Raw genomic sequence first — 18245 nt, forward strand, 5'->3', positions numbered from 1 at the left:
AGCGTTACGGTCAGCGATGTAACTTGTTAGTTGTAAAAAATTTTATTAATTTACGTACAGATCTTAATTTTTAAAAACATAGTATGCAGTTATTAAACCATAAAAATAGTAACTTAATAATAGTTAGAACTTAAGAAAAAATTTTAAACGAAAAATTGTTGAACACAAGTATATTGTTGAAAATTATATTGTTAAACACAAGTATAATTTTGTAAGAGGACAACACACTATTTCTTTTTTCACATTTCGTAAACAATCCTCACATAAAAAAGTGAAAGAAAAATTTCCCAAAAGTGAATAGAAAATATCAAGAGCATTTCTTCCCTCTGATGTGTGAAAAAGGTATCTCTTGAGTATAATTAAGGAGGGGAAAAAATCTTTCAAACATTTCTGCATCAAATTTTATACTAATGTGTTTGCCTCAGTAGTTCATCAGTAAATAATTGGTTTACAATGAACTTACATTGTGATTTTTCCGAAAAAATTTATTTTCCATTTCGAAAAAAATTGGGCATAACAAGGTTTTGAGAAAAAACTCGACATAGGAATTCAAAGAAGCATGTAATGTCAAAGGGAGAAATATTTTTTTGACATAAACCTGGTTTTTGAGAGAATACTAACTGTATATTTTAGTGACTTAAAGTATTTGTTTTTAAAAGTATCAATATTGACAGATGCCATGTTTAGGAGGAGTAATTATATGTGACTGTGAGCCCAACTCAAAAATCCTGAAAATTTCTTGAGTAAAATAATTAATGACTTATTTAAAAAAATTAATGTCTTTATAAATTTAAATCATTGATATTATCTAAAAATGAAATTCTAAATAAATTATATGCAGCATAATTTAAATGAATAATTATGCGTAAGTTTTCTTTAATCTCTAATCACATTTATTATTCTACCAGAAAATATATTTACAAATAAAAGAGACGCCAAGTGTAAATTCTAATTCTAATATTTTTAAATAAAATATACAAGAATTTTTATATACAAATGTGATTGATGATTTCTTAAACTTTCTGAACCTCGGATTTTGGGAAACTTCCGGATAGTGGTTAGTGAAAAATCCTGATTTCTTTCTGGAGCACAATCATCTCTGTCTATATAAATCAAAATTCCAATGTAACACAAAGCCTCATGTTTAAATGATCGTAATTGAAATCATAAGTAAGAGGATTACTTTAAACTTGCAAATTATTTGATTGATGAGTGGAATGAATTCCTGGATACTCCGAATGTCTGAAGTCTTGAGCAACTGTTCAGCAGCCAGGGGAAAATACGGCAACACCTCACATTCTAAACAGACAACCATCCTATGAAGATATTGACGAACCGCAGACTGTAATGTTGCTTGCTCATATGGAAGCTAAAAAACACATTCATTGGATTAAGAAACATCATCAACTGTCCAGACATTTTGCGACAGTTCCGTTTTTGTAAAATTGTGAAAAAATTACTCGTATTTTGTGAATATAAAATAAACGTTAAGTCACTATCTTTCAACCAGGGCCCCGCTTTTGTGAATGTGTGCAAATAGGGTCCTGTTACTGCAAAAAAACTTTTTTAAGGAGTTTTTAAATTGTAAAGACATACAAGATTATGCTCAACACTGTAAAATTATAATAAAAAAAATTTAATTTTAAGAAATAAACAGCAATTGCAGCTATTAAATTAGAGATGCAACATACAAATATTTGGTATCAAGTTTATACTGCTGAACGCAGAATATTCATTTGGGACGAATAAAGGAAGAAGCGTCTACCGAAGACAAAACTTAGCTCGTTTACATCTGTCTTTTTCTCTCCCCCCCCCCCTCCTGGGAAGGCTTTACTCGATTAACAAAACAATAATGAAGATAAACAAATTTGTGAAGGGTCCGATTAAAAGATAAATTATTTAGTGAAGGGTCCGTTTTTAAATTAAAATATTTTGTGAAGGGTTCGTTTTTATGAAAATATATTTTGCAAAGGGTCTATTAACGGACCCAAATTTCTTCTAAACAGACCCCTGATAGAGGTTAAGAAACATTTTGTCCAGTAACATATTCACTTTTTTTTAAAAGTCTTTTTACATTGATTGCTGGTCAAGAGGACCACTGATCATTTATTTTCAGGGACTCCAAATTGAAGCGCAACTAATTTGTTAATGGTGCCAGTTTAAGATGAAAATTAAGTATCACATAGCTGAAATGTTATTTTTAGCAGTCAAACTTCAGGTGTTACACAACACATGCAAAATATTGTTATGTTTGTATGTCTTGAATGTTATGTTTTTTAATATGATTTATCACTAAAGGTTGTATTATTTCTATTAATTAGTTATGGGCACAATATATTTTCCTTTTGGGCACTGCGTTTCTAATTTTAATAAGTTCATTCTTTATTTTAATTGATTTTCATTTCTACTGCACTCTCCATCTAAATCCCTGCTTGAAAGGTGTGATTGGATGAAGCGCGGAGGAATACATTCCCTGCTTGACTGTCCTAGAAGCGTAGCTGGTATTTCGGCCCTAAAAATACCTTGATTAGGATAAGTTTTCTTTTCTTTTATGTGCCCATTTTTTATTTGTATTATGATATTTTAAATGAAAATCTTTAAATAATTATTAGAACTGAAATGTGTAGCAGTAACTACCTTTTTTTAAACGTAACCTAACTTGAATTATGATTAAGTTATTTGAAATAAATGTTTAACCTAGAATATCAGTATAATAATAATATAGAATGAGAAATTCAGAAATCGCGAAAGTTTAAAAAATAGTTCACTGTAGGAATGCTTTTTCTTTCATTTTTTTTCTTTAAAGAACACCATGTTTTACATATACTTATTTGAGTACCTCTTTTTTAAGAGTCCTATTCGCATGATTCGTGATCTATATTAGTTACTGCGCGGATTTTACGTTTTTTAATTTATGTACGAATCTTAATTTACTATCATTTAATTTATTTACGAATTTCAATTTGTGTAGTGATTTATGAAATTCGAAAGAGGAAATAATTAATGCATTTTTCTGCTTACAAAATGCGAGAATATCGCATATAAAATTAGAATTAAAAAAATATTACTTTAACAAGTAAAAATTTTTATGCGTTTTTATTCTATACTTTTTCCTGTAGACACAATGTTTTTAAAATGTACAATGTACTTTAAATGAGTAATTGTTATAATCAAAAGTATTTTAATGCAATACAGTCGAACTCGTTTATAACGAGCTCGGATTTAACGAGAACTCGGATTTACCGAGGGAAACGAGAATATTTGGTTGGATCAATGTTAAGTCTATGGAACAGAAGTCGCTTTTAACGAGCAAGACCCGGTTTTAGCGAGCAATATTTTTCTGTCTGACAATCTTTTTTCTCATCTTTCTAGCCTTTCTGTCTTATCTTTTTTTCAAAATGATAAGAAATGCGTGAAATAAAAAAAAAACCTCGAACTGAAATTTAATTGCCCTTATCGCTCTAATCTTTTGCAGGTTGGGGAGGTTAGTTGTCATTAAATTAAGAAAAGTATTTAATTAAATTAATTAATGTAATTAAAGTAAGTAAATATCAATTAAATTTTAAGTAAACTCAATCATTTGACCTCCCAAGCCCCCCTCCCTCTTCTGGTTGCACGCCTGCCTTAAGGATCCGTTTATTACGAGCACTCGGATTTAACGAGTGCAATGTTACGGTCCCTTTGTGCTCGTTATAAACGAGTTCGACTGTATATTAGTGCTAGGGTAGTTTGTCGCCTAAAGCCCGTAAACAAAAAATTTACCGCGGGGGTTACTCATTAAAAGCGTACCTGGGCAAGAACGCTAAACATTTTAATGTCAACATTTAAAGGAGAAAAATGAGTTCACCTCCCGGCTTTTAGATCAAATTTGTCAGGTAAAATCATTTGGGTGATCAGAAGACGTGGCTCTTCTATTTTTAAAGATAAAACTTATTTGCACAGCTAAGGAATTAGTAAGTGAACAATCCAAAAATTTTAAGTGCTAACTGCTAAAACACTTTTAAATATGTAGGAAAATATTTGGATCCAGAATCAAGCGTCACTAACAACCTCTTAAGTTTAAGCCAATTATTTTTACTTCCTAGTGACAATATTAAGTCTTACGCTCAGTGCATCTTTTATATAAATACTAAATCTTAAGTAATAATATATATTTTATTGCTTATTACTTGATTACTTCTTATCACTGAAATGCTTTGAGGATGTAAAAGTGCATTCGAATTTCACAAAACTGGTTAAAGTCATGAACTTATTAGGCATTTATTAGGGAGATCAGAAAGTAATGTCGTTTTTTTTCTTTTTTTAATCAATAATGTATTCACCATGGTTAGCAACAACCTTTCAATGCGGGATCGAAAATGAATCAAAATGGATTGAAAAAATTAATTGGTTTTTATGACTAACAAATATTTAATGCGTCAAAACGACTTTCCCATCCCCCTAACATTTAGAGTAAAAATAAACTTAGAATACAAAACTGAACAAATATTTTTTTTTTAAGAATATCTAAGTGGGGAAATTTATGCTATGTCTATTTAGCAGGGCAGATTGTCTTCAACATGTCTGCTGAAGTTAAATGATTTATTTCAAGCTATTTCTGTAAAATAAGTCATTCATAATTTAGGTCTCTTGCAATAAAAGATATAAATAAAATAAAGATCTCAATGGGCACACAGCTGCCAACAAATATAGGGAGAAAATCCAGTAGATTTTACGAAATGATATAAATTTTTTGATCATTGTTACAAAATGTACTAAATATTTTACACATACGGAATTTTAGAGATTTTCATCGACATCTAATAAAAAAAACTGCAATATTTCCGAGTTATGATTAACATTAAATGAACTTAAAACGTTATGTATTATGTTTATGTATAGCGTTATGTAATTTTAAATAGTAATAGGTATTTAATTCATCAAAGATAGTTAACTGATATTTAACTATCTTTTTATAAATGAAGCTTGCTTCTTTTCACATTAGTAACGCTTATTTAAATATTCAAGCAAGCAATAATCTGCACAAAACTTGTATTTTTATAGGTGCCTTTTTTAAGGAAACTTATTCAATTTTAGGGAATTTTCTAAACAAAAACCAGTAGAAGTTTTATTAAACCAGTAGAGTTGGCAGCTATGCAATGTGTACTGAGATGTCTTTATAAAAACTGATCCCAAGTCATGTCTTCAAAATGGCTGTTACGAGAATGTTACCTTAATTTACAATTGCTAAAAGGAAAACATTTAATAATTGAAAATAATGAGAAACATACATTTAGGGCACCCAAGAAAACTTGTAAGGCTTGTAAATAGACTTCAATACAACCATTTGATTTCATTGTTTGTTGATTAGAGAAAGCTTTGCTGGTTCGACTGAAACATAAAATAAAATTACTTTTTCTTTTTTAAGCATACACAAAAATAAATGTCATAATTTTAGTTTAGAAGGAAAAAAAATTTACCTATTTCAAGTATATCAGCATCATTTTTATTTTAAAAAAATAACCCTTAAGTCATGATAGTTACTATTGTTTAAAAGTGTAATTTGAGTACGATCAAGCTGTTAAGGAAAATGAAGAATTCTTTCAACTCTTTTAGAATCAGATTCTATTAAGCATTTGATCAAAGATATTCAGTCGGATGAATATCAAATTATTTGAATATTCACATGATTTGATCAAAAATTTCCATGGATGTCTTCAAATTAGGCCCACTAGATAAAATCTATTTTTACACCCAAGCTGATTCTCAATTTTTATTCACATTTAAAATAAAATAAAAAATTTAGCAAGAAAAAATAGGAAATAATGTAAGAGGATTTTGGAAATAATTTTTGAGTTAAATTTTATCAATAGCAATAATTAAATTGTTATAATTTTTATAGTATATTTTAATAATAATACTAATGAAAAATCAAAATCAAAATTTAACTTGTTAGTAAATAAAATAACATATATAAAATGCATAGTATAAAACATATACAGTGGTAGCCAAAAGTGTGGACATATTTTGAAAGTTTCATGTTTTTTAACTTTGTGTGCTTGTAGAATATATTAATTTTCACTTAAATACAAACGTTTATCTATCAAATTGAAGGTAATTTAATGTAGAATTTAATAATAAATACAGTATTACAATATCTGTATTACAAAAAAAGTTATGCAACTAATAGCATGATCTATTTTAGATTTGCATTTTTTAAAGTGATACTTACACAATCAATACTTAGTAGGATAACCCTTATTTTTCAAGACAACTTCACAGCATCTTTTGATCAAGTGAACGAGTGTTTGGAGTTCAGCTTTCATAATCACATGGTGCCAAGAATCAATTATAGCTTCAGTAAGTTGTCTTTTATTGAATAGACGGTTTTTTCGTACAAGAATTTTCAAACGCCGCCACAAATTTTCAATTGGATTGAGATCAGGGCTGTTTCCTGGCCCTGGTAATATATCTATGCTTTTATTTTGAAACCATGCTTCGCATACTTTTGCTGTGTGTCATGGAGCTGAGTCCTGCTGAAAAATAAATGGTGCGTTGTTGGGGAAGAAATCCCTGGTGGAAGGTATCAATTTTGGTTTCAGGACAGTTCTGATGTATTTTTTGACATTTAGGATGCCATCAAGCACTTGAATTCGGCCCACACCATCTGCAGACATACATGTCCAAATCATGACATTTGTTGGGATTTTTGTAGTTGCTCCAATGCAATCGGGATGAAGTGCTTCACCTACTCTACGCCTCACATATTTTCTACCATCACTACCAAAGAGCAATATTTTACTCTCATCGCTCCAGATTACTTGCTTCCATTGATTTTCTGACCATTTAATGTGTTCTTTTGCCCACTTAATTCGTTCTTTGCGCTACTTTTCAATTAAATATGGTTTTTCCTTGGAATTCTAGCTTGTAGTCCAAATCCTGATAACCCTCTTTTTATTGTTCTTGAACTTACTGCAGTACCCACTGCATTCGTTTCACATCTAATGGCATTTGATGAAATTTTTCTATCTTGAAGGCATAGCCGCAGGGTTCGCCAAGTGGGCCCACTTTGAAAAAACCCGCCCGGGTTTTATTGGGTGGGCCCACCTTGAAAAAACCCACTTGGAACGACAAGTGGGTTTTTTCAAAAAAAAATTTTTTTTTTTTTTACTAGAACTTATTGTTTCACATTTATTTTTATATAATTTATTGTGCAGCATAAATTTGTCAAATAGAGTTGCATGATTTATATGATTAAGTTTTTAATATTAGTAAAGTAAAAGAAACTCAAATATTCATATAATTTTTATAGTAGGTGCTATTGAAAACTTCAAGTGGGTTTTTTCAAAAAAGTAATATTTTAATGATATTAAATCAAATAAAAATTTAAATAATATAGTCTGAAAAGATCAATTTTTCAACTATAGTTGCATGCTTTATATATTAATAAACAGGTAATATAATACATACAGGTAATATAATAATATAATATATTAAAAAAAATTGAAAAGAAACATTTTTTTTCTTTTTTTACCAAGTGATACATTAACAAATTTAAACAGTTTTATTTTCTAGCTTAAGAAAAAAAAAAGCTAAAACTTTTTATAGAACTTTTTAAAATTATTTATCTAAAAATGAAATCCTTTTCTAGGGTTAATTATTTGAAAACAAATGGGACAAGTAACTGATACTCTTTATAATTATACGTAGTTTTAATTTCACTTTCTATTAATCTTATTATAGAAACATGTAAGACCATTAAATATTTATTTCAGTTTTTTATTTAACTCAATTATTTAACTCAATAATGAAATTTTAGTTTTTACTGATTATAAATATTTACAGATTATAATTTTATAATGGGTAATATCCATATGTTTAATAAAAATAGTAAATAAATGTGTGTGAAAACAAAAAGATTAATAAACTTGTTCCTTTTATATTACTGCATTTATATTTTATAATTCTTGAGTTAAAAAATTATGAAACGTAATGTACTTAAAAATAAAGAAGATTCAAATATGTATTAGTGATAATGCGCCATTTAAACTTAATATAAAATACATATAACCAGGGTTCCCCAAGTGGGCCCACTTTGAAAAAACCCACTTGGTGGTTTTTTTCACAAATTGTTTTTTTTTTTAAATTTGGTTCAAAAAGAAGTATCTCCTAATACTATCATTGGACATATCGTTGAAGTTAACAAATATTTTAGAAATGTGCATCAAGCACATGGATGGGCAAATGAAAAAAACTGCTTGATGACCAATGATACTAGGTGGAATTCATATTGTGAGCGCGTAAAAACTTTTGCCAATAATTACCATAAATATGAAGAGATTGTTCTTGAACAATTTTATATGTCAAAAAAATTAAATAATGTTGGGCTTTACCAATAAACTATCAATTGGGAAAAACAGATATCAATTGTTTCTGAAGCTTTAAAAAAGCTTCAACCAGAAAACATTTCAATTTCAGAACCTGTTGAAATATGAATTAACTTACTATCGTGTTATGAATTAGAATCCCATAAACATTTTGTTAAAAGATCAGGCTGTTCAGCCACATCATTTATCAGCATATGCATCCTGGATCCCGAAACAAGGGGACAATTTTTAAATGATAAACAAGACCAATTAGCAGAAAGCTGTCTTTCTAAGCATCATCCAGAATTTCTGCCACGTGTTATGGCATCCAAAATTTCCGATCCTGAATACTTTCCAAAATCAATGATGCTTGACACTGTTATTGAACAGTTTTCATCAAAAAATAGTGGAAAATTATGGCAAAAAAATAAATAAATAAGTAAATAAATAAAATTCCTAGCTTCCACAAAATTTCTGTCAATTCTTTTTTCTTTGCACTCAGCACCAGCATTTTCTGTCTCTATCGAAAGACACTTTTCAACTTTCGGTTTGGTGCAGAGTAAACTTCGAAATAGATTAGGAATAGATAAAGCTACAAAACTCGTAAAAGTGTATTGCCATCTAAGAGAGAAATGTAGACACTTTGAATCTGTTGTATGATAATAATAATAAAGGAAAAAATTGACCTTTTTTTTAAGTGAACTCTTAACATCTGCTGACAATTTTTAACTATTTGGAGAAAGTTTATCACAATTAAAAAACAGTTAAAAATTAAAATATTACTTTTAAGATTTTTTAAATATTTTTAAGATTTCATTTGAATACAATTTATTTTGTTTCTTTTAATCATGTTTAAAAATATTGAAATCAAACAAACAAAAATTTATTAAGTGATACATTAAACAACAATAAACAAATTTAAAGTTTTATTATCTGATTTTAAAAAAATGAGCTATAACTTTTTATATATGCTTTTTAATAATTTTAAGATTAATTTGTTTTTTGAAACTATAAAGTTAAAATGCATATATTTATCTAAATATTTGAAAAAAGGGACAAGTAACTGATACTCTTTATAATTATACATAATTTTAATTTCACTTTCTATTAATCGTATTATAAAAACATTGAAGACCATTAAATATTTATTCCAGTTTAATTTTATTACAGGTAAAAGTCAGATGAAATTTTAGTGTTTACTTATACAATACTATTTAATAAATAAAAATATTTTCACAGTAAAATTTATGAGCACTAAATGAAAAAACCCAATTTTCCCCGGGTTTTTTCAGATAAAACCCAATTTTCCCCGGGTTTTTTCAATAAAACCCAGGCGGGTTGGGTTTTTTCAAAAATCCCCGGGTTTTTTCAAACCCTGCATAGCCGTTTAATTTTTCTATCGGCAGTAACACTTGTGCATTTTTTCCAGCCTGATTTGGCTTTATTTTCCACTGATTTCGATTTTTCATAACGTAAACAGAACTTTCGTGCACCAGAACAAGTCACTGAACCACCAACTTGTCTAGCAATTTCAGCACAAGAGAGGCCATTTTCTCTCAATATGACAATTCGACTTCTTTTGTAGATGTCCAATTAGTTCTTCTTGTTGATGACCTTGTTTAATATTAGTTTAATTAAAAAAAAAGGACTTTAAATATTCAAAAACAGCAATACTCTATTTAATTGTACTAGTATGCATCATTCCGCAAAATATTTTCACAACAATAGATCTTTTACCATCCAAATAACCTAAACTATAGCTACAGACATTTGATTGGTCCTAAGAACAGTGTTTGAGATTGGCTAGTGCGCTTTTATTACAAAACACGTCCTTATTCAAAACTATTTGTGTTTGGTTGTTCTACTAAAATGAACATAACCTTTTTTTGCAATACAGATATTTTAATGCTGTTTATGTTATTAAATTTTACATTAAATTACCTTCAATTTGATATATAAACGTTTGTATTTAAGGGAAAATTAATATATTCTACAAGCACACAAAGTTGAAAAACATGAAACTTACAAAAAATGTCCACACTTTTGGCCACCACTGTATATATATATATATATATATATAAATATAAATTTGAATTTCTTCTTCAAAACAATTTAACTACTAAAGAGCTTTTGGTAGATTTTCGTTAACTCATAGTGGTCTGAAAATAAAAGTAATTTTAGAATTATGGTTCATAAGTCCCTTTTAATAATTTAAATTCATAACTGTTAACAGAGCTTTTGTTTCACAGACATTTTATTTTCCTACTTCATTAAATATAAGAGAATTAGTATTTCACTAGTATTAATGTTTATACATATATACAAAGGCAAAGTTTGTACAGTCAAACAATGAAAATAAAAACTAGTAGGAGGTAAACCTAGTAACAGCAATGGCATGATTCATGCATTTAGCAATCTCTCTCCTACGATGTTCGTCAGGTGTTGTAGGTAGGCTCTGTAACAATGTTGCGAACTTCTCAGCAACTGGCATCAACAATCGTTGCAAGGCTTCCAACTTAGTCTGAAATTATTTCATATCATATTACAGAGTTTGTCAACTTGTGCATAGAGTGAACCAAAAGTGTCCTCAATTACATTTGTTCTTTAATCATTTTTGAATTTCCTGGGACATTTATTTAAATAATGTGTCATAAAAGGGAGAAATTGTTTGCAGTACGGATATAGTGAGCTCCCAGTTATAGTGAACTGAAATTTCAGTTCCTGGAAGGTTCACCATATTAAAAAACAGTTTATCATTGCGATCCAGTTCAAATAATATAGTACTAAATTTCAGTCAATTTAGTACATGTTTTCAGTTTTGTAAAAACTAAAAAGCAACAATTTGAAACAAAAATAAATTTCTTAAGAAATTAAAATCGTTATAGTACAATAACTTTTGTTCAAATGATCAGATCTTCACTTTCTAGGACTCAATCTTAATAGTTCGAGGAGATAACAGCCAATATGCTAATCAATTAGTGCAGTTTATGTTTTAAATTACAAAGTCAGACACAAACACACATTTCACAAACATACCTTCTTTTCGATGGATTCTGATTCCTGACCCCTAAAACATAGAGGATAACTACAAACTGGGAAATATGGGCCCCATAGTATGGACGCCTTACTGTTAATTTTACTTTTTGCTTATATCACCATATCTCAAAAAAAAATTTAAGCAAGATTAAAATTTTTTGCACACAGTAATAAAATTCGCTTATTTAAAGATGCAAAAATATAATTTTAGTAAATATTTATCATTTTTTATTATTTTATTTAATTATAGTAGAAAAAGTTTGAATTGTACGCTATAAAATTTTTTGAAGTATATAATTTTACACGGCAAAACACAAATTTGAGCAAAATTGGTTGAATAGTTCCTGAGAAATCAAATTTTAAATATACGACCTTTTAAAATTTCAACTTCTCAAGAACTAACTATCCAATTTAACTCAGATTTTGCCATTTTTGTAAAATTACATACTTTAAAATGAGATAAAAACTTATATGCCTTACAATTCCAAATTCTTCCAATTATTACTACATAAAATAATAAAAAATAAATATTTACTAAAAGTTATATTGTCCAAATAATCCTTGGATGAAGAAATTTTATAATTGTGTACAAAAACTTTTCAATCAGCATAAAAAGTTCTTGAAGTATGGCGAAATACGGAAAAAGTAAAATTAACATTAAAGGGTCCAAATTTTGGATTGTTCTCCTGACCAAACTATGGGATTACACAGATTGCAGCTCTATATTTCGGGGGTCAGAAATCCGAATCTCTAGAAAAAAAGTTCATTTTTGCGTCTGATTTTGTAACTGCATTATGTAATTTGCATATTTGAAGTCACCCCCTCGAACCGTTCAGATAGGGCCCTAGAACGTAAAGATTCAATCATTTGATCAAAAGTAATTCAGGATTGGGGAGGTGCACTGTGTACATTATATATCAATTACACACTAATTTTTAGAATCAAATACTTTTAGTAGGAAATGATACTAACTCTTAAATAATATGATTTGTAGATAATAAAATTTTATATAAAGCTAAAATAAATAATTGGGAAATAGTTATGTATTTTTTTTTAAAAAAAAAAGTCAGGGATGCCACAGAAAAAAATGAACAAAATATTTGCTTTTAGCAGCCTAAAACATAAAAATAGTAGCCAAAAACTAGGAAAATAGTTGCCTAAATAAGAACAAAAATTCATCAAAAATATGACTAAATTTTTGTTAATGACTTAATTGTCATATACCATGATCCATTCAGTCAAGTTGGTGGCAAATATGATAATTTTTATGAAAACGTAAATGTTTACATATATGAAAAGTGATTACACAAATTCGAAATTCACGCATCCTAATATCGTATTAAAAATTTCTTTTAAAAATCATGCAGAATTTCGTAGCAATAATCATTGAAAAGGCCATCGAGAAATGAAATAGACTTACAATGGAGTCTGTGCAGATTGAACGAATTAAAAAGTCAAGACTTAAATTTGCAATTCAAAATTTTCAAATTTTTTTATTTTTTAAGAAAAAAAAAGTTCAATGTGTTCAGAAACTATCTTGTGGGATGCAGATTTTCCACCCAATTTTTGCTTTAAAAAAAAAAAAAAAAAAAAAAATTTCTAGGAGTACAGAAAAGTCTCCCAATAGTCTCCTTTTCCTGAAAATAGTTGCTTTTTTAGCCTTTTTGGGCAAAAAAAGTTGCCATAGTCGCCGCATGCCAAAAATAGTTGCAAACAGTTGTATTTTAGTTGCCTGAGAAAAACCCTGAAAAGTAAATAAGAAAAACTTAACTTTCTGGTTACATTAAATTGTTTTTAAATTTAAGCAAATCTTATTTTAAATAATTGTTTTGGTCATTTTTAACTCTTCTAGAATTTTGGAAGAATGGACAATAAAAACATTTGAGAAATGAGCAGAAAATATCATACCTCGGGACTAAAATTAGCAGAAACAATTAGTATAGCTGCAGTTTCATATAGGTAGAGCTGATCGTCAGAAGAGAGAGATCCAATCCCATTCACTGGGGAATCTAAAACTAGCAATTCTTCAAGTTCTTTAAGTATACCCTCTGTATAATTAGACATTTGAGACCTGTTGAGTAAGAATTCATTTGAACACAATTTGTTTTGCTTGCCAATTTCATGGCGCTGATTACCTCACCAACTTTGAATATTTTCCAAAAAATCTTTTTTAATTTTAACTCCATTCATCTTTTTACACCAATCACTGAATAAAAAATCAATAATTTTCTTTAAATGATATTTGTACATATTTTTTGATTCGCTATTGTTTTTTTCTAGATTTTTTTAATTTTATTTATTTGTCTAAAAAAAAACAACTAATTTTCAGTTTGATCAACATTTTAAAACATTGACGTCAAATGGAAACTGAAACAAATTTCGACACAATTGAAAACATTTTGTGTAAGAAAGCATTGTTTATAGACACTCATTTTTAGCATAACTTTTATGTTTTGGAACATTTGTGTAATCGAAGCATTCATCGCATTTTTTTTTTTTTCATTTCAGTGTAACATACTTGATCAATTCGCAATAATTCTGAAAAATAACAATATTGTTTTCAACAGAAAATATTTTAAGGACTGTTTCAAATAAATGCTATTCATGAAATTTAGTCTACTAAATTCAGTCTCCCTTCCCCCCAGGACTGAAGAGGTTGCAATTAAGTCAAATTTTTGAAAATGAAATTAACATGAGATAATAAGCTAATTACTTTTTACAAATCAATCGAAATACAACAATTATTTTTACACACAATTAAAAGAAGAAAAATAATTCTTATAAAGCTTAAACCAGCAACAAGTAATTATTGTAACTAAAATATTTTTGAAGTATTAATGAAACAATTGAAAATAATATTAAATAACCTTAACCTTTTAACCATAACCTTTTAACAGTTAAGTTATTTTGATGATTTGGGTACATGAATTGTAGATTTTTTTTCATTGCAAAAATCAAATGTTAAGTAATGACATGCATAAAAATTTTAAGGTTTTGTAACCACTGCATATTTTACTTTAGGGGGCAGCCACTCAGCCTAGCAGTCAGTGGTGTAGCTATGGGGATGGTTCAGGGGACAAACAAAACCCCCTCCGAAATTAAACTTTACTTGAATAATAAACTACTGTACAATAAATAGGATGCAGATATGAAAAAAGTTTTCATTTTTCACTTTTTGTAATTTAAACGTTTAGAATATATATATATATATATATAGGTAAGCAGGGCTAGGTACTTTATTTACGTCGCACTAGAGCAGCACAATGGGCTATTGTCGACAGTCTGGGAAACATTCCTGAGGATGATCCGAAGACACGCCATCACAATTTTGATCCACTGCAGAAGGGATGGCTCCCCTGCTTTAGTAGCCCGATGACCTGCGCGTGAAGTCGAGCACTTTACAGAACAGATTAACGAGAACCGATACCGTGCATCCTCAGTCCCTACGCAGGCTGATCCAAGTGTTCACCCAACCGCTTACTGACCGTAGCTAGTGATGGTTGACTTTGGTGTTCTACTGGGAACTGTCTCTTTACGATTAATCCACTACTGGACAATATATATATATTAGAAGGAGATGACCGATAACCCCCCTCAAACATATATTAAAACTACGCCACTGCTAGCAGTGGCAAAGTTTATTTCTAATGGAGCTTTATTTTCTAAAAAAAATTTTCAAAAAAACATTTAAATCATTTTCTAAAAAAATAAATCTTCTATATAACGCTTTAAAAGCTGGACACCATTTTGCTGCAAAAAAGAATTATATATATATTGTGTACTTTAAAGGCAAACCTCTATTCTTTGAAGCCTTCAATAGAGTGCTGCCATCTATTGTTCCAGAAATAGATTCGAGTTTGACAAAGAGACGAACCAAATTAAAACTTGTCTCTATATACAAATGTTTGAGTATAACAATTAAACTGAGTAAATGACATTTTGGAACAGTAAGTGCCCGAGATAATTTCGGGCATGACAGAGGGAACAAACCAATCTCTCAGTTAACAGCGTGTATTACAGGATGCGTAGCCAAATCTTAAAATAAGTACTTTTTAAGCACTCAAAAAATATTTTTAAGCACTATATACATTAACAAAATAATTTCCAACGACTTTACCAAATTACATAAAATAGCTAGTTTCTAACAAAGAACTCTTTTCTCGATTATATTAGCCATTATAAAAAGATGGAGAAATTTTTCGATTCAATATCAGAGGGTGGAAAATGAAGCCTGAAATTGAGGATATCTTGTAAAATGCAGCGCACATAAGAGTGCAATAATCTAACGCCCGACGGTACACCGAAATGGATTGTGGTCGTATGAATTGTGAAAACGTTGAATAGAATAATATGAAAAGGACGTTTTTACATATACATCACGAAAATCAACATTCCCTTTTCGAAAAAGGAAAATTGAGCACTTTTTAAAAACACCCAATGAAAAAAGCACCTTTAAGGACTTTTAAAAAACGAAAATAAGCACCTTTAAGCACTTTTTAACACTAAACATATCATAACCGGTCAAATGACAGAACTTTTCCATTGAAAATGCACTTATCATTTATGCACACTTGATTTCATGACTTTTTCTAACAATTATGTACAGTCAATATTCTATTCTGTTTGTTTCAAATAATACTTGTCATATACCTATTTCTACCACGATTGGCCGGGTTAGATCAATCTAATCAGAATAACTGTGAATTTCAAGAAAGTACCTAAAATTTTAGAATGGTATTTTTGCATAAGAAAAGTGACAAAAACTAAATGTTTTGGTAAGTAGCTCATTTTGATAGCTTTACTTCATTTCTAACTAACTGTTAGTTTTTACCCAGAAAAATGTCAAAACAATCAAGACAGTTCTTAGAAGAAATAATATTATTTATAAGAATTATAGAAATAATAATAAATATGTTTGAGGAAAATGTATAATGGAAACACCCTGTATATGTAAAAAATGCGTTGAATTAAAAATTCTTATCCTTTGTGTGTTGCAATACATAAAAACTATACAATTTTGTTGAATTACAATAAAGTGTTCACTTCCTTCCTAACATTCATATTTCACACATTCTATCAAGAAACATAAAGTCCAGTCATTTGATTGGCTATGATAGATATACTATATTAAGTGCTGGTATGTTAAAAATGATACTCGCACCATGTATTATATTAAAAATTGATACTTTATTAAGTTTTGATTTTAACTTACTTGAGGCATTTGATGAATCTTGAAAACAAATATGATACACGACTTCTTACATGAGGATCTTTATTTTTAAGCCCTCTGTTATCCAAAAAAGCAAACTGAAATATTAAATAAGCATTATCTATATATATATATATATATATATATAATTTAAAAAAGGAGCATACCAAAATTTCGGGTATATGTTGTGACTCCTGAGCAAAGAATTTTTCAAAGCGAACAACTGTTTCAAAAAATTGTAGAACTACTATTGAATGCCCTTGAGTACTAACATCTGTTGTTATGAGCTGCAAAATATCAAATATTCAAGAAGTATACAGCACGGAAACTAATATGTTATTAAATTGCACTCTAATCTGGAAAAAAAAATTTCATGTGTTTTCCCTGTAGACACCATATTATTAGGAGGAAACACACTATCACTACACTTTTGTGTGAGCTATAGTGTACTAACTATACTAAATTTAATTGCCTGAGAAACTTAGAGAAAAAAAGGTACAGAGGAACATATTTAAAAACAAATAATGCTAAAGTAAATTAAATAGTGTAGTATAGCTGAAATATCATCTTTAAATAGGCTATAGATTGGGCTTTGAGTGGGAAAGACGAAAATAAAGGACAAAATTCCCTGTATTTTCAAAGTTTGTAAAGAAAAAATAAAAATTCCCTGTATTTTCAAAGTTTGTAAAGAAAAAATGAAAATTCCCTGTATTTTCAAAGTTTGTAAAGAAAAAATAAAAATTTCTACATTTTCCCTGTTACTTTAGGTGATTTTTAAATTCTCTCTATTTTCCAGGTTTTCCCATTGGAGTAGCAACCCTGACAATGTAAAAATGTTTAAAAAAAAAAATTTAAAGTTACAGTTAAGGCAAAATAATAGTTCATATAAATAAAAATAATCAAGAGACGGAATTAAGATTTAAAAAAAACTAAAAAATAGAAATATATCCTCTGATTTATCGAAAAAAGAGAGAAATATAAATTTTTCTACGTAATTAATCAAGACTTAATCATTGTTTTACAGAGAGGGTTATATAGTGCAAGATAGTACATTTTAAAACTTTATTATAAAAAAAATTTGAATGAACACTAACTAACTGAAAATAGAATACTTGGAACATGGACAAAAAGAAAATAGTAGATCTGCAGAAAATACATCTTCCTTCTTTTCCTTCTTCTTCCTCCTTATCCCCAAAATTAGCAGGGCTAAACAATGTCCATGAAATTCATGACCGGGAGGAAGTCGGCCACCAAAAGTGGGTTATTTAGTATGTCCCTCTCGTCCAGTCCAAGATATGTTGGGGAGAAGCCTGCATGTTGTGGCACCTGGGGCAGTTTGGGAAGATTTTAATACTACCTTCGAAGGAAAGAGACTTAAGGTGGCCGCTGGTAAGCGCCATCTAGTCCTTGCGGTTGCACTGAATGTTGAGTGCACCTCCTGGACGGGTGCTCTGGTACCAGCGATGTTTGGGGGGTACGAGCTGTTGGGAAAATGTAAACAAATAGAAATGTAAACAGTATTTTCCTCCTGGCTGTGTCACTTCCTGTGGGAAGTTGGGTCACTCCCTGTTATCTCAGCTAGAAGGAAGTGGGTGTTTCTGTTTTTAGTTAGTTATATCTTTGCTTTGGTTAGAGGATGTTTCTTCTCTTATGTT

The 18245-nt window shown here is 29.3% G+C and overlaps 1 protein-coding gene across 9 annotated transcripts in view; it reads right to left on the reverse strand.

The window, feature by feature from the left end:
• LOC107443002 (exportin-T) overlaps positions 1–18245 on the reverse strand; it is a 116636-nt gene that overhangs the window by 18839 nt on the left and 79552 nt on the right. For 6 of the 9 annotated variants that reach the window (XM_087152600.1, XM_016056725.4, XM_016056726.5 and 3 more), the window contains exons 15-20: positions 16758–16877; positions 16594–16688; positions 13290–13452; positions 10724–10866; positions 5271–5370; positions 1184–1369 (exon numbers count right to left, since the gene is read on the reverse strand). In XM_087152600.1, the coding sequence (XP_087008726.1) occupies positions 1184–1369; positions 5271–5370; positions 10724–10866; positions 13290–13452; positions 16594–16688; positions 16758–16877 (807 nt within the window). Of the gene's footprint in view, positions 1–994; positions 1104–1183; positions 1370–5270; positions 5371–10723; positions 10867–13289; positions 13453–16593; positions 16689–16757; positions 16878–18245 lie in introns of all 9 variants that reach the window. The other 3 variants (XM_071178197.2, XM_043054622.2, XR_011636312.2) reach the window with 2 other exon arrangements.

This window comes from Parasteatoda tepidariorum, chromosome 1 (assembly GCF_982258835.1).
Source record: "Parasteatoda tepidariorum strain Cologne lab strain chromosome 1, Ptep-v5.0, whole genome shotgun sequence".
In the NCBI taxonomy this organism is placed as follows: domain Eukaryota; kingdom Metazoa; phylum Arthropoda; class Arachnida; order Araneae; family Theridiidae; genus Parasteatoda; species Parasteatoda tepidariorum.